Genomic DNA, 25,784 nt, shown 5'->3' with positions numbered 1-25,784 from the left:
CAAATTAACCCTAAACAAGATTATTAAATATCTTATTAAGCGTGATTACAAGTACCAATTCCCTTTAAATATGCATAAAAGGCGTGATCAAGCAATAATAATAAATATATCAAGCAACATAATAACAATCATAAATAATAATAAGAATAATCATAATAATCATAACCATAATCATGATTATAATCATAATAATAACAATCATAATTATCACAATCATGTTAAAGCATAATAATAGCAAGATCCTAGGCATGATACTAACAAGATTAATAACAAACCCTAGTTTGTCACTAAACATCAAATATAAAATATATAGCCCTAATATGACACTATCATAAATATTAGGAAAGAAAATAGAAAGTATCTCAGAAATCATAATTGATATAGGCCTTGTTTGGCAATTGGCTGTTGGCTGGTTCACTTGGATTATTTGACCAGCTGGTATGTCTGACTGTTTATAATGGCTTTTGAAATTGGCTGTTAAAGCTAATAAAAGTGTTTGGTAAATTAATTGTTGGTAGTTGGCTGTTTATTAGATAATTTGTGGGCCAACAAGCCAAAAGCCAACAAAAAAGCTACTCAAAGCAGCTTTTTCATTTTGGCTTAAAAGCCAGCTTTTTCACTGGCTAAAAAACCAATTACCAAACATATTTTTTGGCTATTTGACCTCATAAAAAAGCCAAAAGCCAAAATCTAACCTAAAAGCCACCTAAAAGTCATTTACCAAACATGGCCATAAGCAAATCACTTTAAATATCGGTCCAAACTTTAACCACCTAGACGCAGAGAAAATATCATATAATACGAACCCGTCACACAAATTCAATGACCCAGAAGCCGATCACACTAAACATCTCTCTCTCTCACTCTTTTCTCTCTAGTGTATGCTCTTACTCATGCCAGTATCTTCTTGACCTGCTCAGAAATGGCGTCGAAAGGGAAGGGAATAGCCGACGGTAACGATTCATTCGGAAAGAGAAAACGAGACGACGGTAATGGTGGTAAAAGCAAGAGAAATCGCAGCATTCTACAGTTCTTCGAAGACACTGCCGTTGAAGATGGTGGTGCCAGCGACAGCGGCAGCGATGACTTTTTTGATGATGGTTTGGTTTAATTTTTCTTTCATTTTCCGATTCTCTTCTAATTGTAAAGACATCAGTTTTTAGGGTTTCATATCAACTTGATTTTGTGTAATTAACATACATTTATCTTCTTTACCTCAATTTTGGTTTTAAGGGTTTATGCATGTAAAAATTTCTGGAATCTGGGTGGGTTTTTTTTTTTTTTTTTTTTTTTTTTTTTTTTCTTACGTAGTTATGGATAAATGTTTTTGGGTGTTCCTGAAATTTTTAAAATTTTATGGCTTGTTGGTTTTATTTATTTGTATGTTTTATGCTATATTACGAAGGTTTTTTTATTTTTATTTTTTATTTTTGGAAGACGCACCCACATTCCATAGTTTACAGGTTGAAGAACCACTTTAAAAAAAAGAAAGAAAGAAATGTGGGTGCTTGTTGAAAAATAAGAAATGTGGGTGGGTGCTTGTTGAAAAATAAGACATGTGGGTGCTTGTTGAAAAATGAGAAATGTGGGTATTTGGTTTAAAATAGAAAAAAAATTGAGTGGGGTATTTTTATTTGTGATTTTGGTGGTGTCTGGTAATCTTTTACAGTAGCATTTTTGAAGCTCTTTTCCCTGAATTTTGGGGTTCAGGGTCACCATCTGTACTGTAATAGGTTCAAGAAATCTAGGTGGTTTTATTGTTAAACTGTAGTGCATAATTGCTTGTTTATTGTCATCATTATGATTTTTTTTAAAAATTTTTTGACGTGTTTTTGGATGATTCAAAATTTCAATGCTTTTGTTTCTTGTAGTTGGTTAAGTTAATGAAAATTTTACAATGAAATTTGTGTGTTTTAATTGTTAGTATTGTTTCTTTCCTATTTTAGAAACATTAGCATAAACATGTGTTCCTGCTGGCGTGTGAATATTTAATTATTTATCGGTTCTTTGTGCAATCCATTCCAACTGATATCTCTGCTCTGTGTTATTGACCAGATTTCTTGGCCGATTATTTAGAGGATCCTAAAGTCAAAAGTGAGCCTGGAAAATTTGTTCAGGTCCCTTTTATCCCTAAAGAAGAAGAGTTGAGTGGTGATGAACTGGAGAAAATGATAACAGAGCGTTATAGGAGGGGGTATGTTAGGTATGCTGAAGATGATAACGAGTCTAAAAGATCTGTAGACAATAGTGAACTTATGCCTTCTGGGGAACCGACCATCTGGAAGGTTAAATGTAAGGTATGATTTTCTCTTGGCATCAAAATTAAATGGCTATTCTCAAATATTTATTTTATTTCATCACTAAAGGGAGCATTTGGTATGAATATTGGAAATGGAGTGGAAAGAAAACAAATAAAAGAGGGGAACTTCATCTCTTTTTGTTTGAGGAGGGTAAGGGTAAGAGAGGTAACAATTAGGTGGAAACCTTTATCCCTAGGTAATGGTAAATGTTGCCTAAACCTTCTAACCAAACACGAAGTAATGATGATGGTTTAGTTGAATCCGTTTCCAACCAAATAAGTACTCTTACCAAACGTGCTCTAAATGTCATTGTTATGTCTCCATCTATTTTGCACAATTTAATTTTATGAACACTACTTTTCCTCTACATGTAGGTTGGGCGAGAAAAAAATACTGTGTTTTGCCTGATTCAAAAGTATGTAGATTTGAAAGTCTTAGGAACAAAGCTGCAGATAATATCTGCATTTGCTGTGGAGCACATTAAAGGATTTGTATTTGTTGAAGCAGAAAGGCAGTCTGATGTAGCAGAGGTAATTTTATTTAAGTGGCCCTCTTTTCTCTTCAATTTAGCCTCACTGTGCATTCTTGTCTAAAAAAATCTTCATTTAAATGGATTTTTAGGCATGTAACCAGCTTGCTGATGTATACTTTAGCCTTGTAACACCTGTACCGCCAAATGAAGTTGGTCACCTCTTGGTTGTTAAAAAGAGGTATCATGAAGTCAAAGAGGGTTCATGGGCACGGGTAAAGAATGGAATCTACAGGGGTGACTTAGCACAGGTTTGGTAGATTTTTATTACAACTTGCTAACATACATTAGGTCCTAGTATTTGCTTCTCAATTGGACCTCATATTGTTGTAGGTGGTGGCTATCAACAATGAGCGAAAAAGAGCAACAGTTAAGTTGATCCCAAGAATTGATTTGCAGGCTCTTACAGCAAAATATGTAATATTCTTAGTCCTATATCCGAGTTTCTTTACTATATGATTTTGGCTTCGAACATGTTAGTAATTCTTATATTTTAAGACAAGATTTTATCATAGCGTACTTTTAAATTATCATGTGACATTCCACATCTTAGCAAATTACTTTGACTCAGTTACTTCATGCTCGTGTGTAATAATGTTCAAAGTGAGTCAGTAGGCATGCTTATAGCAATATAGCTGCCATTTCCCTTAGTTGATATGCTATGAAGATCTTGCTTTTGCAATGTGAGAAAATTCATCTTCATGACTATGGTTCCCAAGTAATTGTATCTTTCTTTACTTGTTAATCATGGGCTGCTTTACATTGTCTTCATTTTTAAATTTGAGCTTTTAAGCTGTAAAAAATTGGGATGCACTGCTATCATTTCATGGTTAAAAAATTATTAAAATTTTGTATTGTAAAGAATTTTGAGCTCAATAGCTCATTACAGTGGAAAACATACACACTCTGTGTGAAAGTGTTTCTGCAACAATGTTCATGATTTCAACCATATCAGAATTACAAAACTTTGCATTCTTAAATTTGGAGTGTTACAATTACCATGAATTTTCAGGGAAGGTAGAATTTTCTGTGGTCAGGTGTCTCTGTGCAGTTAGTTTGACATTCCACTATTTTTGTAAATCTTGCTTTCTTTTTCTGGTTAGAAAGCATGAAGATGGTTACAAAGCTAAAGAAGGTTATGGGATATGTCATGTTAATTTCAAGAAATTTGTCGTCACTTAACTTCTGGGCTCTATACTTGAGAACAATGTTGTTAAATTGGCCACAATTTTGCTAGTTAGGGTTTATGGGTTGTTTTGAGTGCTTCAATTTGTAAAATGTCATCACAGTGTGGAAAGGTTATCATAATTTACTTTAATATCCTAGTTTTTTTCACACTTATGGGCATCCTGAAAGGGGACATAATAAAATTGGATACAAGAAAAGAAACACTGAATGAGTGTGGCTTGAATCATCCTAAAAAGAATCTCTCTATCTATTCTTTATCTTAAAGACTTTTAATAATAAGTCCAATTACTTTGTTCATCCTCCAGTTTTTTTATGGTCTTTAGAGGGACATAAAGTAAACAAGGAGGAGGTTGTTATGTCATATAGTTGAGAAAACCTGTAATGTATTTTGAGAGCCTAGCTAGTTATCATTCTTCAAGTATATTGTGTATGCCAACTAATATGTTAAATATGAAGAACATGACTAGCTATTGTAACTTTGAGACACATTTGCTAAAGTACAATGTGCTTGCAATTTTCTTTGATTTATATACATTCAAGCTCATTTACCCTAAAAATCACTAATCATTAGCAGCTATTGGATGTAAGTGTAGTAGATCAATTAAATTATTATGCTGTGAAGCATTAGGAAATTATTATGCATTGCACTATGGACTCTATGTAAACATCTCTTTCTTAGTATAAGGATAAGATAAAAGCCTAACTTCAATGGAGCCATAGATTTTAATATACTACCTTTGTTTCAAAATGCTCTTAGCATTATTAGCTTGCACAATATTTTAGGCAAAGGAGAGAGATTGTAAAAAGGTGGGTGGGTGTAATACAAAGGTGGATAAAGTAAGAGAGTGTAATAAGGTGGGTAGGTGGATGAAGTAAGAGAGTGTAATAAGGTGGGTAGGTGTAAAAAATAGGTGGTTAAAGTAAGGAGAATGAGTGGAAAGGTGAAAATTTTGTGGGGCTTGGGGTAACATAGTAGTATTATGGGTTTTTCAATCAATGGAATAATAAGTAGATATCTAAGAAAGTTACGAAACAGACAGAATATGTTAACAAGATTGTGAAGTTGAGGTAGTACTGTAGTAGTACTAATATTACAAAGACTCATAAAATATATGTTTTTCCGTGCTATAGGCTACATACCATTTATCTTCTGCTGTAAAATATCATTGGTTTCTTGTGTGAAAGTTGTAAGGTGCATGGGATGCCCTTTAAACTATGTATTCTTGTGGATGTCCCAAGTCCTTTATAAGAAGTTTGTTATTACAAGTTCTTTTACTTAGTATCGGTAGAACAGGTTCTTTATTATGATTTTCAAAGGTATATATGTTAATGGTGGTGCAATATCTATCTATATATATATATATATTTCTTATTTATTAATTTTATTTTATTATTATTTTATTTTGTTATACAGGGTGGTGGTGCAAATTCAAAGAGAACAAAGGGAACTGTACCAGCAGCAAGATTGATAAGCTCATGTGATCTGGAGTAATTGATATCTCTCCTTTTGTCGTAGCTATTTAGTTTGCATGGTCCATTTTTATTTATTTATTTTATAAGGCTGCTTTTGTTAATTTTACGTTGACTTTTGAGTTTTGACCTCAGGGAGTTTCGACCTCTCATACAATACAGGCGTGATCGCGACACTGGAAAAATGTTTGAATTTCTTGATAGCCTGATGCTGAAAGATGGGTTTTTGTATAAGAAAGTATCCATTGATTCTTTGAGTTTTTGGGGTATTAATCCCACACAAGATGAACTTCAGAAGTTCACGATTTCCAGCAATGATGATTCTGGTAATCTGGAGTGGCTTTCACAACTTTATGGAGAGCCAAAGAAAAAGTCAATTGTGAATATTGATAAAGGAGGTGGTAAGGGAGGTGGTAAAGGAGAGGGTTCATCTGGATCTCATGAGCAATCTAGCTTTGAAGTCCATGATCTTGTTCATTTTGGGTGAGCCATATTTTTCAAACTTTCTGTCTCTATTTTGGCTGCTTTGCTTTATCAAAATAAATTCATTTATTTTGTTTTCATGTTTGGCAGGAAAAGAGATTTTGGTATGGTTGTAGGCATAGAGAAGGATGAGAGCTACAAGGTTTATTAATTTTTTTAAAACTTTTTTTTGGGTGATGGACTTGTGGTGGTTATTGGGGGGGGGGGGGGGGTCAATAAATATTGCAGTTTTGCCTGTTTCTGATATGTCATTGTCTATTTTAGATTTTAAAAGAGGGTTTAGAAGGACCAGCGACATTGAATCTAGGACAAAAAGATTTGAAGTATGTGCCTCTAGAGAAGAAATTTACAGCTTTAGATCATCGTATGAAGACAATATCAACAAATGACACTGTCAGAATTGTAGAGGGACCCATCAAGGTTCTGTTCTATCTATAACAGATGCAAAGTGTAGATTGCCGATATATATGCTTATTTCAATTAAGTTTCTTTTATCCTTGTTGCAGGGACGGCAGGGAATTGTGAAGCAAGTTTACAGGGGGGTCATTTTTTTATATGATGAAGATGACTTGGATAATGCTTATTTCTGCACAAAATCCCAGATGACTGAGAAAGTGAAGCATTCTGTCACTGCTTGTCTTGGAAAGGTATTGGCGGTTTCTGTTCATCCTTATGTTTCATTTGTTTTCTGATGTCCAATTTTGTTGATGTTTTGATCTCATACAGGATGACGGAGGGCCATCGTGCTTTGAAGATGTTCCTTCCTCTCCTAAGTCACCTTTGTCTCCTCAAAAACCATGGCAGAGAGGAAATAATGCTGATGGTATGCATGTGAGCTATATGCTTGAAGTTAAATTGTATCTCTTTCCTTTTGACCTTATTTTATACTTGGGTTCTTTACTGCAGCAGATCAGACTGAAAAAGATGGAATATTCTCTGTTGGTCAGTCAGTAAGAATTCGAATTGGTCCCTTAAAGGGATATCTCTGCCGTGTCTTAGCCGTTCGTTATTCTGATGTCACTGTGAAACTGGATTCCAAACATAAGGTTCTTACAGGTTTGTCCATACTGGCTCTTGTATTTCTTTTATACACTGTAAGGGTACCTTATGGAGGCTAATGTTCTACAGTTAAACGAGAGCATCTTTCTGAGGTTCGTGGAAAGAATTCGGCCTCAGCAATTGGGTATTCTTCTTTCTAAGTTGCAGGTTTTTGTATAGTTGGCTGTAACATGCTCTGATGATTAATTTTGGTGACAGAGATCATCCAGAAACGAGTTCTCCATTTAAACCATTCGATTTACTTGGCACTGAAGGCAACACGAACGGTAGGAATCTGCTACACTTTCTTTTTGTTTGCAGTTATGGGATATTGCATGTACCCAATATAATCAATTTACTTTTCTGAAGGTTTCAAAAAAAAAAAAAAAATTTACTTTTCTGAATTTCTAGTTCGTTTTGAACATTTCGAAGGCAGCCCTTAAGGATTCTTTTTTAGAGGAAGTTTAAGATGATTTATAAGATGTTTTGGCTATTATGCTGGGCTTATGTCCAATTTTCATTTTGTTTTTTGTTTTTTTCTGCCCTTTCATCCTCCCTAGTGGATTCTTCTATTAATCTCTTTCCTATTTTTGCCCTTTGGTTAAATAGGTATGTCAACATCACTCCAAATACATCTTGCAGATGGATATATCTAGAAAGAGGTGTTCAAAGAATTTAAAAAATTTTAGTCCAGAATATTGGTAGTAGGTTCAATACTTGCTTCAAAGACATCCTCCAGATGATTTAAGTGTAGTCATTGCATTATTGTTATGATTAGACCCTCCTAACAAAACAAAACCTTGTTGATTGACTAGAAATTCTGAAAGAGAGAAAAGAAATGATAATGGAAACCAAACTGCAGCTTCTGTATGGCAGTTTTCTGTCTCAAAATCTGCCTCTTGTTTCTACTTTGTTTCACCATTTTGAAATTTGTTGGTATGGTGCTGAGAAATTCAGATAAAGATACATCTGTTGCACTCTGTTTGTATCTTATTTTGGACAAGTTTAATATGTGTGTTTTCAAAAATTTAAAGTGCAAAAATGAGCTCTTTCTTTTTTTTTTTTTTTTAAGAATGCAAAAATGAGCTTGATTACCAGTATTGATATTGTTGCAATTTTCCTATTTGAAATTTGACTTTAAGGAGCACCCTTTCCATGACTTCTTGTTGATGTTTGTGTTCTAGGCATTGGAAACTGATATTGAATTTTTTTGTTTAAATTTTGAAGATTGGTTACCACAAGCTAGCAGTTCAACAATTGGTGATGGTTGGAATGTTGGAGGGTTGTCAAGTGAAAGGTATGCTCTTTCTCTATACGGGTAGTGTAATTGAGGTGTTCTCTATTCCTAAATGGTGGTATGCACTTGTTTCGATCTTCCTTGCTCTGTTATGTGCATGTTAATTTTAACATCTTTTTTTCTTTTACTGAATTGTCCTTGATGGTTGGTAGGTCACATGGGATTTAGAATAAAGAGAGTGCATAGCAAGAGCATTGGGGTAATTTAACCAACACGGAAAGTTTATTGTAGTTGTTTAGACAAGGTAGATGATTTATATATATATAGAGCAGACTATTTTTAACCAGGAAACTATAAAGGTAGGGATAAAATAAAACAAAGGAGTACATATTTCTCGACAGTTTTAGTTTATCTTCCCTGCTGCTCATCCTTCTCCTCAACTGGTGAGGTGCTATCCAGTACACCAGTAATATCTGAACCATTAATTGCTATTGTTGAACTTAGCTGACAATCTGTTGGCCCCCTTTTCAGCTGTCATGGCTAAGCTGAGACATTTGTTTCCTTGTACCCTGCCATTCTTCTTGTGATCATGAGCTCTTGCCCTTGACAAAGCCTTGAACAGCACTACAGCTGTTCAGTTCTTGGTATTTTTGTTGTTGTTGTTGCTGTCGAACCTCTAAATAATATGACCCATGTAGCTACTGAAATTATGATGCTGCAAATGCTACAGCAGCCAGCTCAAATGGTTCTGGAAGAACCTATGTTATGAAGCTCCAATATATGGTGCACTGAGGTTTTTAGGTGAAAGTAGAGTACAACAGTGAATTGTTAATCTTAACTAAAAAAAATGTCCTTGAACAGAACCATAAACTCAGAAATAATTTAAGCACTTATTTACGAAATCTATAAAAATATAATTAAGGTAGAATCCATTAGAATTAACCACTGAACAGGTTCTGAATGGATTCTATTCCCTTAGGCTCTAGTTACAGTTAAACAGTCTTATTGTTCTTTTGCTTCTTTCTGTGTTATGGTCTTCCCTTTGCTACCTTATGCTCATACCTAAGCTGGGTAGCTTATGATTTCCAATATCTGGCACACCGAAGTTTTAGGTGACAGTAGACTACTACTACTGCAACAGCAAATTGTTACTCTAAACTTAAAGAAGTATGTCCTTGAATCTGAAGCATAAACTCTGAAAACAATTTAGGCACATATTTACAAAATCTATTAAAATATAATTAAGGTAGATTTCATTAGATTTAACAACCGAAACAGGTTCTGAATTGTATCTCTTTCTTTAGCCTTTAGTTACAATTTAACCAGTCTGGCTGCTCTTCTGCTTTTTTTTGCATTATGGTGTTCTCATTGCCAACTAAGCTGGGTAACCTTAAGATTTCCTAACAACACCGTCCTCTTCACTCAGGAGGCACACCAAAGTACTTCAGATAAAACTGTTCATGGAACCTGGTGGTATTTATTTACTAAACGGCATGCTTTGTCAATGTTTTTTTTCCTCTTTTATCATTTGTCAATGAAAAAGATCGTCTCTCAACAGTAGCAATATATATATATATATATGGAAAATTTGCCAATTACTACCGCAAGTTAATACTACTTTGTAAATTACTACCGCAAAAATTTTTAAGATGTTGCAATTACTACCAAACCCCCATTAAACCCAACTATAACGTCATTATATCACTTTAACCCATGGTTAAAGCCCTTAACCACGACGTCATTATATCCCTAAACCATTTTCTTTTTTTTTTTTTTTTTTGGGGGGGGGGGGGGCTGGTTAAAGCCCTTAACCATGGTCAAACACGGGTTAAAGGGATATAATGACTTCATAGTTGGGTTTAATGGGGGTTTGGTAGTAATCGCAACATTTTAAAATTTTTTGCGGAAGTAATTCACAACTTTTTTAATTTGCGGTAGTAATTTACAAAGTGGTATTAACTTGCGGTAGTAATTGGCAAATTATATATATATATATATATATATATATATATATATATATATATATATATATATATATATATATATATATATATATATATATATATATATATATATATATTTGTTTTCGTCTTTTTTTTTTTTTTTTTTGGGGGGGGGGGGGGGGGGGGGAGGGGGGAGAGCTGATATAAAATCTCTATTCTAGATCGTGACAATGTTTACGGGGTATGACATTATGTTTGCTTGCTTTTGCACGTGCTTAACCATTATTTTATATGCAAATATACAATGCCTGTTAGAAGCTGGTGTCGATAGGAGCTTCCATATCCTTGTCTACATCCTTTTGGTGTATGTTTTCTTCTGCTGTTTAATGTTTGTGACTTAGTGATTATTGTTGATGATTTTGATTTATGTGTGCAGGAGTGCTTGGCCTGCCTTTCCGTCCTCTGGTGCTTCGGTTGGTTAATTGTTCCTTCTTTATTTATTTAGTTTGCATTGCATGTGGATTTACGCTATTCTTTTCCTAACATGCATCTCATCAGCCTCCACCCTAAAAAATAAATAATGAAGCTTTTGATAATTCATTGTCTGCGCTTATGCTATTTCTTAAAGTGAGCCCATGTTTCTTTTGGTGAATGCAAGCTTCAAGCAGGTACTGCTGCAAATGATCTACCTTCTTCTGCTGGTAATCAAATTTTTTTTCCTGACTGATTTTATCTTTAACAAGTATTAAGATAATGAATTTATGTGAGCTAACATAGCCATACCATTTCTTACTTTTCTTATTTAATCTGAAAATGTAGAAGATACTGCTTGGCTCAGTGAAGTTGCTGTCAGTGATGAAACAGCTGTTGGTTGGGGGAAAGGAAAAGCCCCTGTTGGAGATCATGGAAACTCATGGAGCGTTGGTGGATGCAGTTCAAGTCAAGAAAAAGCAGATAATGAGACTGACCCATGGATGCAGGGACAAAAAAATGCAAATGCAAGTGGTTGGTCGAGTCAAAGTGCTGAGAAGGGCCAGCCTGATTCTTGGGACAGTGGAAAACGTACTGATGAGCAAGGAGGTTGGAACAATATTGGTTCATCTGGTGACCCTGGATCTTCTGGTAAACAGAAAACATGTACAAAAAGTGCATTTTGGGGCAATGGTTCGGAATCCGGTGAACAGAGCCTTGGTAAAGCAGGTGGGGTTGCATCAGCTGAACCTAAGTGCCCTAGTGCTCCAGCTGAAGATTCTTGGGGTAAAGCAGCAGATGGGTGGGGCACAAAGAATACATCAAGTAAGATCAGCGGATGGGGTAGCACAGCAGCTGTTTCGCAGTCTCAAGCTGTGGATTTGGCTGAAAAAAATACGGGCTGGGGCCAAAAAGATGGGCAAAATGTATCTGTTCCATCTGAGGATCCTTGGGGAAAAGTGGTAGATAAGAAGGGCGACCAGGGTAATTCAAACAGAGGAAATGGATGGGGAAGCTCTGCTAATAATCCATTCTGTCATAACAAAGGATGGGGGACTAGGTCTGGGGGTTTTACAAACTCACAAGAGCAAAATACAGATACTCGTGGGAGGGTTTCTGCTGGGTGGAAGAGTGGTGGAGATGGTGCAGGGGGCAGTTGGAGCAGAGGATTTGGTGCTGATAATAAAGGTGGAAATGACTCCTGGGGGCAAGCAAAGAACTTCGAGGATAATAGAGGATTAAACAGGGGCCGTGGCCCAAGTGGGAGGGGTCGTGGCCGTGATCAATATGGAAGAGGAAGAGGAATATCATTTGACGAAGATCAATTTTCTGGATTTGGTAATGACAATCAAGATAATTATTCTTCTGGAAACAAAGGCTGGAAAGACCAGCCTGGGCCATCTTGGGGAAATTCATCTGTAGAGAATGATGGACTGGCAAGTAGTTGGGACAAGGGCAAAAGCTGGAGTGACAACAAGGGGGATGGCTGCAAAGGGTGGAATAAGTCGAACGAACCTGATAAGAATGGTGGTGGTTGGTCTTCAGAAAAGTATGTGATATCTTTATAATTTGTTTAATATCTTAGTTTAAATTTAATGCCCTTTCCTTATCTGAATCCAATTAAATTTTAGCTAATGTTTTACTTTTGAAAATGCTGTATGATATGAGTAGGACCTGGAAATTTTGCATTTCTTTTGCTTGCTGTTTATAACAATGTTTTTCTTCTGCATGAATTGATAAGAAATTTTAGCATGGTTGACTCGCTGGATTTTGGGCTTTGTTTTGGCGTTAATTTGGATAGCCAATAGATCTGAGATCCCATTTTATATGCTACTATTGATGGTGTATGATCTTTCTCTTACCTGTGTTGTCATCTATGATGACTAGTTCCCTGTTTTTGGAAAGTGATTCTGTGCTACTCTGTGTAATTGAGATAAAATAATTTTTTGGACCTTAAGTTTTTCAGTTACTCCTCTCCCTTGCCTGTGTTACACATTTGCTAGTTGCATTCCTTTCTGTGTTTGGTTCAAATACCTAGACAAAATGTTTGGAGAAAATGTGCCGGCCTTTTTTCTTCTTTTTCATTGGCACTTGTGGATCTTGTTTCAACCCTTGTTTAGAAAATAATTTTTTGCATCAAGCTTTGTTCTCTTGCTTGATTTTGTAGGTTCCCCCCCCCCCCCCCCCCATTTCTTACTCTAAATTAAAGTGATAATTGATCTGTTTCTCTATTTGCAGAAGTTCTCTACAAACTGGTTGGAATGGTACCTCAAGGAACTCTGAAAGTGATCAAGAGCCTGGTTGGGGGCAAGGATCAGGTGGGAGAAGAGGAGGCAGAGGTTTCCGTGGAGGCCGTGATCAATCTGGTAGAGGTGGTGGTGGTAGATCAGGTGGTCGAGGGCAATTTCCAAGCTGGAAAAATGAAGGCCAAGGTGGTACATCTTGGGGAGGTGGTAGTGACGATAAAACAGGTGGAGATAAACGCGGTTGGAGCAGAGGAAGGGGTACTAATGGGGGTGGGGAAGACAGTGGATGGGGAAAGCCAGGTGTAGGTAGTTCTTGGGGAACTGGAAGTGGTGATAAAACAAGTGGAGATAAAAGTAGTTGGAGCAAAGGATTTAATACTGGTAGGGAAGATGAAGGATGGGGGAAACCAAGTGAAGGTGGATCATCTTGGGGAGACAAGAGCAGTGATAAACCAAGTGCAGGCGGATCGTCTTGGGGTGGCAGAAGCAGTGATGAACCGAGTGCAGGAGAATCATCTTGGGGAGTAAAAAGCAATGGTAAACCAAGTGCAGGCGGATCGTCTTGGGGAGGCAGAAGCAGTGATGAATCAAGTGCAGGCGGATCATCTTGGGGAGGCAAGAGCAGTGGTAAACCAAGTGCAGGCGGATCGTCTTGGGGAGGCAAGAGCAGTGATAAGCCAAGTGCAGGCGGATCATCTTGGGGAGGCAAGAGCAGTGATAAACCAAGTGCAGGCAGATCATCTTGGGGAGACAAGAGCAGTGATAAACCAAGTGCAGGCGGATCGTCTTGGGGAGGCAGAAGCAGTAATGATCCAAGTGCCGGCGGATCATCTTGGGGAGGCAGAAGCAGTGATGAACCAAATGCAGGCAGATCGTCTTGGGGAGGCAGAAGCAGTGATGAACCAAGTGCAGGTGGATCATCTTGGAGAGACAAGAGCAGTGATAAACCAAGTGCAGGCGGATCGTCTTGGGGAGGCAGAAGCAGTGATGAACCAGGTGCTGGTGGATTGTCTTGGGGAGGCAAGAGCAGTGATAAACCAAGTGCAGGCGGATCGTCTTGGGGAGGCAGAAGCAGTGATGAACCAAGTGCAGGCGGATCATCATGGGGTGGCGGGAGCAGTGATAAAACAATTGTTGACAATAGCACAGGAGGCAGTAGCAAGGGCTGGGGCAATGGTAATGAAGCAGAAGAAGAGGATGGGAATAAGGCAAGTGGAGGTGGTTCATCTCGGGGTAGTGGAGGCAATAATAAAAAAAGCGGCTGGGGTAATGATGTATCTAAGAATGCAGGTCAAGGTGGATCTTGGGGAAATTAATGGTCTGACTATAGATGTGATGCCGAAGGTTGGGGAAACTAGCTTTCAGTTTGTAGTCACTCTTCTTACTTGAGGACTAACCTTGTTATTTTGTAAATTACATTGTGTTATCTGGTCAGCGTCTAGGTACTGTACCATGTTTTCTGGCAATGTAAATAATTATACTCAAGATTCATCTTACTCTGGTGGTCTTAGCCGTTCCACTCGAGCAAATCTTGTGTGCTTTAAATTTGAAGATTTGATCAAACCTCGAGCAAATCTTGTGTGCTTCATGTGGATATTTTTTTTTTCATATTGGTGTGATTTGATTTAGCAATGTCAGTTGACAAATTCATCTCACCAAGTTGGAATACTCAAGGAAAAAGAAAAAAAATAAATAAAGGGAACATTATTTATTGTGATGCTTCTCACCATTTAGATTAACTTTTGACCAATTAAGATTGAATTTAGGGGTACATCAAATGATTTTGTTGTTGTTGAAAACTTTACTAACGTAATACAAAGTGGGACATTAGAAGTTGAAATTTGACAACTAAATTAAATCCAATTTAATTACATTCAATCACTAATTCTTTACTAATAAAGCGTAGATAATTTTTATTTGTATTAGGTTACGTATATGCATATTGGGGTAACTTTTATTCATTTTAGGGGTAATTTTTTTTTATCACTTTAGGCTATTTTTATAATGAATGTACAATAATTATTGTACATCCAATTTTGGTAAAAGTCTTATGGAGAGAGAGAGAGAGAGAGAGAGAGAGAGAGAGTAACTGTTTCAAATTATAATTAGTGGAGAAAGTATTGCCCACTACCAGATAGGGACTAGGAAGGTCCATACCACCATTGAAAAAGAAAAATTTGTAAGTGTTGGAAAAACATCATTTCCCATTTTAATACTGTTATTTTGAGTTTAAGCCTGTTAAAAAAAAATTTAATACTGTTTTATGTTTTTTCAATATTGTTTTTGAGGTGTTATTTTGCTCTTTTCAGTAGTACTTATATATTAAAAAAAGGGTTTTTTTTGACTTTTGCTACATGTGAAACAACTCGATTTCAATTTTGCTACCCATCAAAACTTTTATTTTATTTTACTACCTAACATATGCACTTTTTTTAAATTTTGTTACCCGTTAAAGGAATCTGTTAGGGTTCCGTTAAGTTTATTATTATTTTTTTAAAAATAAAAAAATAATAATAAATTAAAAATTAAAAAATTAAAAATAAAAAAAAAAACAGCCACCACTGCTACCCCTCAACCGCCACCCCTTCCCTCCCCCCTGTCGGCGGCCGGCACCCAGAGTTTCGGCCGGCGCCGGCGCGCGAACCCACCCCCTCCCTACGCAGCCCGCCCCCCTTTCCCTTTCCCCCACCCCTACCGCAGCCCCGACCCCCTTTCCCTACGCAGCCCTGACCCTATCCCGAACCAAAACCACCCCCTTTCCCCTTCATCCATCACTGCCCACCTCAAGCCACCCACCCATCTCCCTCCTTCGAAATTGGTTCGAATTTGGGCTAATTCGAACAATATTGTCGAAATTGTTTTAGGGATTTTGTTTGTTTACATTTGAATTGCAAAATCATGTATTTAATTGTTGTTTTTGTTTTGAAATCAATGAGTTTGATTCGAAAAAATTAAAAACCCTAATTTTCCCCCCAATTTGATTTCAAAATTTAGGGGTTTCGTTAAGGGGGTTCGAGTGGCTGGGAGGTGTCGCAGGTGGGTATGGTGGGTCGCGGGTGGGTTAGGTCGCGATGGGGTGGTGTTGCGATGGAGTGGTCTCGCATGTGGGGTTCGTGAGCTGGGCGTTTTTGGGCTATTTCGTGGGTGGGTGGGTGCTTTCGAGGGTTTCGTGGGCAGTGATGGATGAGGGTGGTGGAGGGAGGTGGGTGGGTGGCTTGAGGTGGGTAGTGATGGATGAAAGTGGTGGAGGGACGTGGGTGGCTGACTTGAGGTGGGCAGTGATGGATGAGGGTGGTGGAGGGGGTGGCAGTTGAGGGGAGGGGTGGCAGGGGTGGCTAAGGAGGGAGTGGTGGCCGGAAGGTGGTAATGAGGTTGGCTGGATCTCACTAACGGAATTATTAACGGATTCCGTTAACTGCTAGCGAAATTAAAAAAAGGGGATTTGATAGGTAGTAAAATAAAATAAAAGTTTTGATGGGTAGCAAAATTGAAATCGAGTTGTTTCACAGGTAGCAAAAATCAAAATTTCCTTAAAAGAATAAGTATTTGTGTTAGAAATTAAGTATAATATTTGTATACTGTTATTATATAAGTGAAATATGTTATTATGGAAGACAATACAGTTATTATAAATTAGAAACTGTTAAGCTGCGTGATTTGGTATCAGAGCCATACGGTTAAAAGATAAATTAAGTAAAATTGGAGAATACTAGACCTTCTATTGAGTATAAGAAACCTGATTTTAAGCATTATTATCATATTCCTGAAAATACTAGTAATTTTGGCCCATTCCTTAATTATATAGTGGATCAACTTGGTGAATTAAGATCGGAAGTTGATAACATACATGCTCGTTGTATTAATATCGAGAATAAAATATCAATAACCACAACCGATATTAATAACAAAATAAGCGATCTAAAAGAACAGGTTAAACAAGTTCAACTTGCTTTAACAAACGAGGACATCAATTCGGAAAAGAAGTATCACCAAATAAAGAAAAAATTGTCCCGTATAAATATAAGTATCCTTTTCAAAATCTAGATAAAAATAAAAAGTTTACTGTATCACTCCCTAAAAGACCTACAAGTAACCAAGAAAAGAATAAAGACACTAAAGATGAACTCTCATCTTCAGGAGAAAACACTTAACGAATTACAAGCCCTATTCGATAAAGAAGAAGACCCTAATAAGCTTAACGAAATCATGAACTTAATTTCTGAAAAAGGGATTGCTTCTGATAATGAAATAGAGGAAAGTAATTACGTTACTTTAGAGGAAGATTTATATCAACAAATGAGATTAATAAAGTTAAATGATCCAGACTTTCTGCCCATAGAAGTTGTTCGACAAAAGATTGAAAACAAACTAAGAAAAAGAGTACTGGATAATAATGATGTTGGAGAGGAAATTATTAATGAAAACTGACAGGGTAAAGTCGTATCCCCAAATCAAAAGTAAATACCTAAGTCCTCTAACTAAAGTAGATAGGAAGTAGGGTCGATCTCCCCAGGGAAACAAGTCTTTCTATTCCTAATTAACTAAAATAATCTAGATTATGAAGTAACCAATATTTATATTTGAATAAGAAACTAAACTACGAAGATTGATAATAGGGAGAAAACAATATATAAAAGGATCTAGGGCATAGGTTCACCAATAAATAATACTCCAGGGTAAAACATAATAATCAATCATCAATGCATAAATTAATCAGATTATAAAGGGCTTTCGCTACGTATTATAATCATACAATTAATTTACTGGTATTAAATCTAATCTTTCGAATCTCGACCTAACCATTTATAAATTAACCTGCCTATTGAAACTAGACCTAAACATCAATTCTCATATGTCGAATCTCGAATCAATATTGTTGAACTCATGCATAAAAGATCTGCGCAAATCTAGTCACAGAGCATTAAACCAATCAATAGGAAATTAATCTAGCATTGATAATTAACAACAATAAATTACCCCTTCATATTATTTATGGATCCCCATAAACCCTAGAAATAAAACTACTCACACATAATTAAAACTAAACTAATCAAGACAATTAGAGGAGACATGATCAAAGAAAGAGAATAAATTACTGAAATTAAACCAAGAGTTATATAGAGAGAAAATAATACTAAGAGTTTAAGAGGAGAGAGAAAAGAGTTAGAGAGAGAAAGTCTCAGAAAAATTAAGAAAGAGTAAAAAGAAGGTAAAGAAGTGCTAAATTCGTTTTACGGAGAAATATTTATACTCCTTAAGAATCCTAAACTAAAACAAACTTAAACGATGCTAATCGTCTCCTAACAATAACACGCGCCCGATCGGGCGAGGCACCGCCCGATCAGGCGCGCCTTCGGCGCCAGCCTTTGCTTCCCTCGCCCGGACGGGCGCGCCTTTGGGCGCCAACCTCTTTGGCCGGGCGCCGACCTTTGCTTCTCCCGCCCGGCCGGGCGCGCCTCCGGGCGCCAGCCTTTTTGGCCGGGCGACTCTCTTGGGCCACTATTTGGACTACGATTGGGCTCCAATTCTTCGGGCCAATTAGGGTTTCCTCTTTGGGTCTTGAATACTCGGTCCAAATGCCCCGGTATCATACATACCAAGCCCTTAATCACCGTTTCGATGGCTCTAACCGGCCCTGGGCTATAAACTCTGGTCGTGCTTCTCTAATGCTCGTGATTGCTCCAAAATATCTCGGGAAAATACTTCAAAAGTGTAAATCCCTGCAAAAATCAACCAAATATACGAAAACACTAGAAAACACCAGTTAGTAATAAAAGTGGCTCTAAAGAGCCAAAAACACTACTAATTATGACCAAGGGACGGGGGTAAAATACTATATAAAATAGACACATCAAAAACATTAACGTAAAAAATGTTATCCAAAGACCTAGGTATCAAGGAGAAGGAAGTTGCACAAGACCAAGATACATACCAGGGAAGACTACCCGGTTTAGTGTCAAGGTTATGCCTAATCATATACCTAAACAAGAAGAAGTACTCTTAAACCTATAAGTCAAACTGGTTATAAACTTAAGTTAGACGGTGTAAGAGATAGACAAGATATTTTAGATCATTGGAAGAAGAGTATGAGTAGTGTACTTAATTTAAACACTGACTGTACTTCAGAAAATTTCTTAAACTATATCGAACATAGTCTTTATGGATGTGTAGAAGACTATTATGATGGAATAGAGGAAGAAGTCAAAACTGCATTAAGAGCTAGTGAATCACCTACTAGAATGTTCAGACAGTTATGTCAATACATTGAGTTAGAATTCATTTGTCCCAGAGCCGATCCTAATGAAAAACGAATGGAATATCAAAGGAAGTTAAGTAATTTGTCCATCTATAATATGAAATATGTTGACAATTACATTATGGAATTTGAAACATATTATTATAAAATAGGTGAAAATAAAACAAATCTAGGAATGTTCTATGACAAATTACCCAGTCCCCTTTAAACGAAGAAATTAGTGAAAAATATCAAGAATGGAGAGAGAAATTCTTAGCTAGGGATTCCCTAGGTAATAGAATTGTTTTTCTAAGAAAATGGATTGAAAAGAAATGTAGAGAGGTTGCAGGAACTCAACAAATGAAGAGAGAATTTCTCACTTGTTGGGATTTCCCAAACAACTATGGATGTGAAAGAAAAAACTATAATAAAAGAAGGAATTATAAGAAAAATAAATTTAACCGATCAAGAGGAGAAACTTATAAGAAGAAGTATTATAAACATAAATATAGAAAACCAAGTAGGTTTTTCAAAAAGGCAACATATTGTCCTGAGAAAATGAAGACATGTAAGTGTTGGTCTTGTGGAGAATTAGGACATTATGCTAATGAATGTAAGAAAACTAATCATAAACTAATGGAAGCCTTAGTAAGTTGGAATTACATAGAAATACTAGAAGACAAGGCTTTAGAATTGGCTTTAAGTAATAACAAAAAAATAGTAGAAATCATAGAAGAGGAAAATGAATATAATGAAGAACCTGAGGTTAGTGATGAGTTTGAAGATGAAAATTATTAAGAAATAAATAATATGATGGAAGGAGAATAATTAGAAAATTCAAAGTCAGACGACAATGAGGAAGATAAAAGCAAAATGACGATAGGTCAACTAAAAAGAGTTGAGTATTCATTTGAAGATAATGACCTAGATCAAGTAAACAAAGAAAGTTGGAATTTTCCCCAGATTACTAAGGATAAAATATTAAAAACTTCTTTCTTTAAAACTAGAACTAACTATGTATGTGAAGAAATGGAAGGAAGCATAGTAATCGAAGATTGTGAACAAAAGGTAGCCGAATTAATATCATAAATTGGAAAAGTATTAAAAAACATAAAGAAAAAGGAAATTATAGCTATATTTGTATTGGTGCAGTACAAGTATACATAACTCCTTTACAAGATTTTGGCAAGGATGTTAAATGCTTGAGTTTTATCTGTGATATTAGACATAAAGATTTTTATGATCAAATAATCAGTGGTATCACATGTAATTTAAGGGCCTGTTCTCTTACGTTGAAATTTAGTTCAGTTCAGTTCAGTTCAGTTCAGTTCAGTTCAGCTCAGTTCAGTCCAGTTCAGTTCAGCTCAGTTCAGTTCAGTTCAGTTCAGTTCAGTTCAGCTCCTAATTTCCTTCTCTTATAAAATATTCATTTCAGTTCAGTTCAGTTCAGTTCAGTTCAGTTCAGCTCAGTTCAGTTCAGTTCAGTTCAACTCATTTCAGTTCAGTTCAGTTCAGCTGAGTTCAGTCAATGAGAACAGGCCCTAAGTCAAGGAACGGTAAGCTATATATGTGAACCTAGATATTATGTGAGCTTAGAGGATTCCTTTGCGTCAAAGTTTTTAGCTATCAAGCTATTAACAGAAGGAGTAAAAATGCATAAAGGAGCACGACCCATACAATTAACATGGAAGGTGGTTTATAAGTTGGTAAACACTATAGACTTATCTTTTAAGAAACAAATAGTCGATGCTAAAAAATATGAGCAAGGAGGAGGTCCTAAGAAGAAAATTACACTTATAAAAGTAAATCCTAATGAAATTGAAATTGAAAAAACTTGGGAGGAATTCTTTATGAACCCTGCAGTTAGTAATAGATCAAGTAATATGTTAATTGATGAATCAGGATTACTTCATATTGGAATAAATACAAAACCTAATATACAGCGAAATCTGATTTTTAGAGCACCAAGTCTAAGTAGACAAAATTCAACAATAATAAGAATGAAAAAACAAGGTGATGAAAAGCCAGAAGAGGATGAAGAAGAAATATTAGTTCTTCTAAAGAAACTAAATAAAAAATATGAAAGTAAAAAAGCCTTAAAACAACCGGCAAGGCATAGCATTGATATGGGGTCATGTTCTAATTTAGAGTTAAATGAAAATCCAAATAATTCTATTAGAAAAGTAATTGGATATAAAACCAAAACTGTGAGTGAACCAGTATATGAAGATGAAGTTAATATGCAAATGGAAGCTTATAATGAAATATCTAGTACTAATCCAAATAGAATTTATATTCCAATTGATATATGCATTGAGGATTATAATAAATATAAATTATGTGCATATATTGATAGTGGTTGTTCTACATGTTTTGGAAAGAGGACTTTATTTCCAGAATTCTTGCGGAAAAAGGCTAAAAATACTATGCAAGTTAGAATTTCTAACAATAGTGTCATGATGCATACTGAAATAATTGAAGAATTACCAATAGAAATTGGAGGAGTTCAATGTGTTATTCCTATTTTATGGGCAACCGATCAACCTAGTCATGATATGATAATAAGAAATAATTTTCAAAGATTATACTCTCCATGCACTCAAACTATTGATCAAATAATCTTTACTATTAATGGTCATTATGTTCCTATACAGAAAATCACAAAGGCTTATACTCATCAAACTATGGAATTTACGCGCAGCCAGCGTGGTGATAGGGTTACTCCTACACAACGAGAGATTGCACTTAGAATTTCTGAGTGTGATTCATCATTAATAGATCAGATAAATATGAAGCAAGAAAAGTTATGTGAAAAATTATATTCAACAAATCCTTTAGAACATTGGGAAAAGGATAAGACATTTGCTAAGATAACTCTAACAAATCCGAACAAGATTATTGAGTAAGACAAATGGTCTATACCTACCAAGATATTCAGGATTTTGATGAACAAATAAAATAATTGCTTAATAAAAAGTTGATTAGGAATAGCAAAAGTCCTCATAATAGTCCAGCATTCATGGTAAGAAATCATGCAGAAGAAAAAAGAGGTAAAGCTAGAATGGTCATTAATTATAAACAGCTAAATGACAATACTGTTTTTGATGGCTATTACATTCCTAATAAAACTGTGTTATTTAGTTGAATACAAGGAGCCACATGGTTTTCTAAAATGGATTGTAAGAGTGGCTACTGGAAAATTAAAATGGAAGAAGAAAGCATTTCTTTAACTGCATTTAGTGCCCCTCAAGGGCATTATGAATGGCTAGTAATGCCTTTTGGATTAAAAAATGCTCCACAAATATTCTAGAGAAGAATGGATAATATTTTTAGAGAAGTTATTCATTGTTGTTTAGTCGATATAGATGATATCCTAATATTCTCAAAAGATTTAGAACAATATAAGAATGATCTTAAAGCAGTAACTCAAAAATGTGCAGAGCATGGTATAATCCTTGGAAAAGATAAATGTGTTTATGCTAAACAAGAAATTGAGTTTCTTGGATTAGAAATTAAAGCAGGACAAATAATACTGCAAAAACATATTTTAGAAAAGATTGAAAAATTTCCAGATAAAATTGAAGATAGAAAACAACTAGAAAGATTTCTAGGATGTTTAACCTATGCTTCTAATTTCATAGAAAATCTTGCTCTATTAAGAAAACCATTACAGGAAAAACTTAAGAAAGAAATAACTTGGAACTGGAAGGAAAGTGATTCCAAAATTGTTCAAAAATTAAAAGCTATGTGTAAAGATCTTCCTGTACTAACACTACCTCCTAGTGAAGATGATTTAATCCTTGAAACATATGCTAGTAATGAGCACTGGAGTGTTGTGTTAAAAATTAAAGAAGGAGAAAGACTTTGCAGATATAGCAGTGGAAGTTTTAATAAAGCTGAGTTAAATTATCTCGCAATATAAAAGGAAATCCTTGCAGCCATTAGAGGGATTGAGAAGTTTCTTAATCTTCTTAGCCCCTAAATAGTTCTTAATAAGAACAGATTGCAAAGGCATACTCGGTTTTGTTAAAAAGAATTTGTCTAATATGCAAGCGCAAGGGAGACTCCGACGTTGGCAATTATGGCTTAAACAATTCTCTTATACTGCTAAACATATACATGGATCGAAGAACTCTTTAGCCAATCGTCTAACCAGAGAATTGGCTAATGACGAAGAAGCAAAAGACATCAGAAAAACCTCCTGCCCATCAACTAGAAAAGATGGAGGCAGAGAGAAAAACTCTTATTGAAGAAACTAATAAAGCAATGGAGCGGGTTTTACCCTCCACTTGGGCCTTGATGGGGGCCATGATTGTTTCATCAAAAAGAAGATCTCGAGATGGTTTAATTAAAAGTTGTCATGTAGTAGTTCGAAGGTTCCTAATGTACGAAGTGATGGTCATTATCCTGAGGCTCATTCCTGATATTCAGGATATAATACTAAATAAAATAAAAGATAATAATTTTAGGTTCTGGTATGATCTAGTTGTATCATGGTCATACAAGATGTATGATGTCTATGATCTACGGGGAAGTAGAATAATATTCAACACCAATTCCAGAGTGGGTACTGTGTCAATTCATCCACATTCACCGGAATGGAGGGCACCTTATGTAGTAGAGCACTACAGAGCTTGGGATTATGGGATGGTTCATAGTATTGTACCATTTCCTAATAATAATACTACGTTCTTTGAGAAGCTCACGAAATTCCAGAAGTATGTTTTTAGAAGAATTTATAAAGCAACAAGATATAAAGGAAGAGTTGAACAAGTCCAAGTGCAAAGTGCAAACATTGAAATGGTTGAAGGAAAAATTAACTCTCCACATTTCCTGATCATGTTTGAAGACGTTCATCGCAAACTCAAGATCCAATCTGTATCCAGTAGAGACGAGTAAAAGATCCTACAGAAGAAAGAGCTTATGGATTTTTCTATATTGCCCAGTATCTTAACCAGTTCATAGTGTTAAAAGAAGAACCACCAGTCATAATACATGTGGGAAATACTACTATAGTAGCACCAGAATGTTTAAGAAATTATTTAGAAGAAGGAGTATTACATGGTGAATCAGTGTATGATTATCTCAAACAAGTTGAAGCTGGGAGATATTTATCCTCAGAGGGAAAAGAGCACTTATTGGAGATCTTTGTCACATGGGATGAATCCTATGCTGCTAAATGTGTGATGGATCTAGGTATAGAAGAAGACAACCCAATGTATGTCCCTTATAAAGAGAGTAAGGACAACAAAGATAGTCTACAAGATATGATGGAGTCCTGAGCCCACACCAACAATTATGTATTCTACTTTTACTGTTGTAGCACGTTTTATTTGTTTTAAAGAATCTTTAGAAAAGCAGTGAACGATATTCACTTGCTGAGTCATGATTTTCTGTAAGCCATAGAAAGTGTCGGTGACTTTTGTGAGCCTTCCCTTATATAAAAGGCATTAGGCAAAGAAGTGAAGACAGAGTTGGAAGAGTTAGCTAGAGAATTGCTCTGAAAACATTAAAGAGTCCTCTAGAGAAAAATACTCACCTTAAGAGACATATTAGTTCTCCATATCTCTTAAAGTAGAGAAAACTCTAGTTCAGCTTATGTCTGTTTAAGCTTTCAGTTTGTGTGTTTGCTGTAATATATGAGTGTTGTAATCTTTTCAAATTAAATAAAAGTTTTGTTCAAGAAGGGAACGTTATCCCCTTGAACCTTATATATCAAATGAGTTATCTTTCTATTTAGTTCCGTCATAAACACAGTAAGGATCGTCTAATTAGAGATCACGGTCTAAGGTAGGAGATAAATTAGATCTGTGCTGAGCCTGATCTAAGGAAGACAAGGTTGGGGTTAGCTACCTTGGTAAAGCCGGAAGCTCATAACGCCGGAGGTTCCATTGTCGACTAAGTTCATGTATTGGTCAAAACTTTCTAGTTAGATAACTATTATTGCGAAGCACGGTAGGCTTTTAAAATGTTAAAATAATTTATTTTGATGTATAAGTAGTAAAGTTATGATAACTAGTACCGTTAGAATTCATTTAAGTAATTATCAGATTGAATTATAGTAAAAATCAGTGTATTATTAAAAACTGTTATTTTAAATTAAGGTACTGTAGGCGTCGCTCGATGTGCGCCTACGTAAAAGCATGTGGTGAATATGCTAGGCACTCATAGGAAGTGGGAATTGACATAATACGATTAGGGACAAGGAAAGTAGGGAGCCGCCAACAAGTTTTTAAGGAACTTGTAAACCGTTCACGGATCATAAAAGGCAACCACGAATAAAGGGACAACGAAGGCAACAACGATTGACCCGTGAAGGTTACACCCCTTTCATAATCCATGAGATTACTAAATCCATATGGTTCGGAATTACGAAAGAAGGATCGGGGATGATGGTACGAAGTGAGTCATGGAGTCACATTCGCCCGTATTGGCCTTTACTCGATTCATATAGTGAAAAATGATTCCTGCGATCTCAAAGGCATACAAACAGAGATTCAATTTGCTCCAAACTATTATTAAGCTAAATTGGTTGAATATTAATGCAACATATAATTCTAAAATATTTGTGATCACTTGATTAAACAACAAGATTAAAAAGGAACCTAAACCGGTTGTCCAAATTATCTTATTAGGCGTGATTT

General features: G+C 35.8%; 1 protein-coding gene across 2 annotated transcripts; it reads left to right on the top strand.

Annotated features, from left to right (window-relative positions):
* Nucleotides 1–801: 801 nt before the first annotated feature.
* On the top strand, nucleotides 802–14,479 carry LOC145636043 (uncharacterized). Of its 2 annotated transcripts, none has more exons than XM_081687479.1 (19): nucleotides 802–1,100; nucleotides 2,056–2,297; nucleotides 2,675–2,830; nucleotides 2,922–3,080; nucleotides 3,163–3,246; nucleotides 5,432–5,505; nucleotides 5,623–5,970; nucleotides 6,061–6,112; nucleotides 6,235–6,390; nucleotides 6,477–6,617; nucleotides 6,697–6,793; nucleotides 6,880–7,026; nucleotides 7,099–7,153; nucleotides 7,228–7,295; nucleotides 8,236–8,305; nucleotides 10,625–10,661; nucleotides 10,847–10,889; nucleotides 11,008–12,208; nucleotides 12,898–14,479. In XM_081687479.1, the coding sequence occupies exons 1-19, from the start codon at nucleotides 923–925 to the stop codon at nucleotides 14,219–14,221; spliced, it is 4,632 nt and encodes a 1,543-aa protein (XP_081543605.1). In that variant the 5' UTR covers nucleotides 802–922; the 3' UTR covers nucleotides 14,222–14,479. The 2 variants fall into 2 exon arrangements, with proteins under 2 accessions (XP_081543605.1, XP_081543604.1); XM_081687478.1 differs by having other exon boundaries at nucleotides 6,877–7,026.
* Nucleotides 14,480–25,784: the final 11,305 nt, after the last annotated feature.

Source organism: Chenopodium album, chromosome 6 (genome assembly GCF_948465745.1).
Source record: "Chenopodium album chromosome 6, dcCheAlbu1.1, whole genome shotgun sequence".
Taxonomy (NCBI): Eukaryota; Viridiplantae; Streptophyta; class Magnoliopsida; order Caryophyllales; family Amaranthaceae; genus Chenopodium; species Chenopodium album.
The sequence above is the reverse complement of the archived record's forward strand: the minus strand, read 5'-3'. Positions and strand labels throughout refer to the sequence as shown.

Excerpts from the sequence above, each read along its gene's own strand:
- LOC145636043 (XM_081687478.1), top strand. The coding sequence starts at position 923 with ATGGCGTCGAAAGGGAAGGGAATAGCCGACGGTAACGATTCATTCGGA. Across the intron at positions 5,971-6,060 it reads CATGATCTTGTTCATTTTGG|GAAAAGAGATTTTGGTATGG; the intron begins GTGAGCCATATT and ends CATGTTTGGCAG. Across the intron at positions 8,306-10,624 it reads GGAGGGTTGTCAAGTGAAAG|GAGTGCTTGGCCTGCCTTTC; the intron begins GTATGCTCTTTC and ends TTATGTGTGCAG.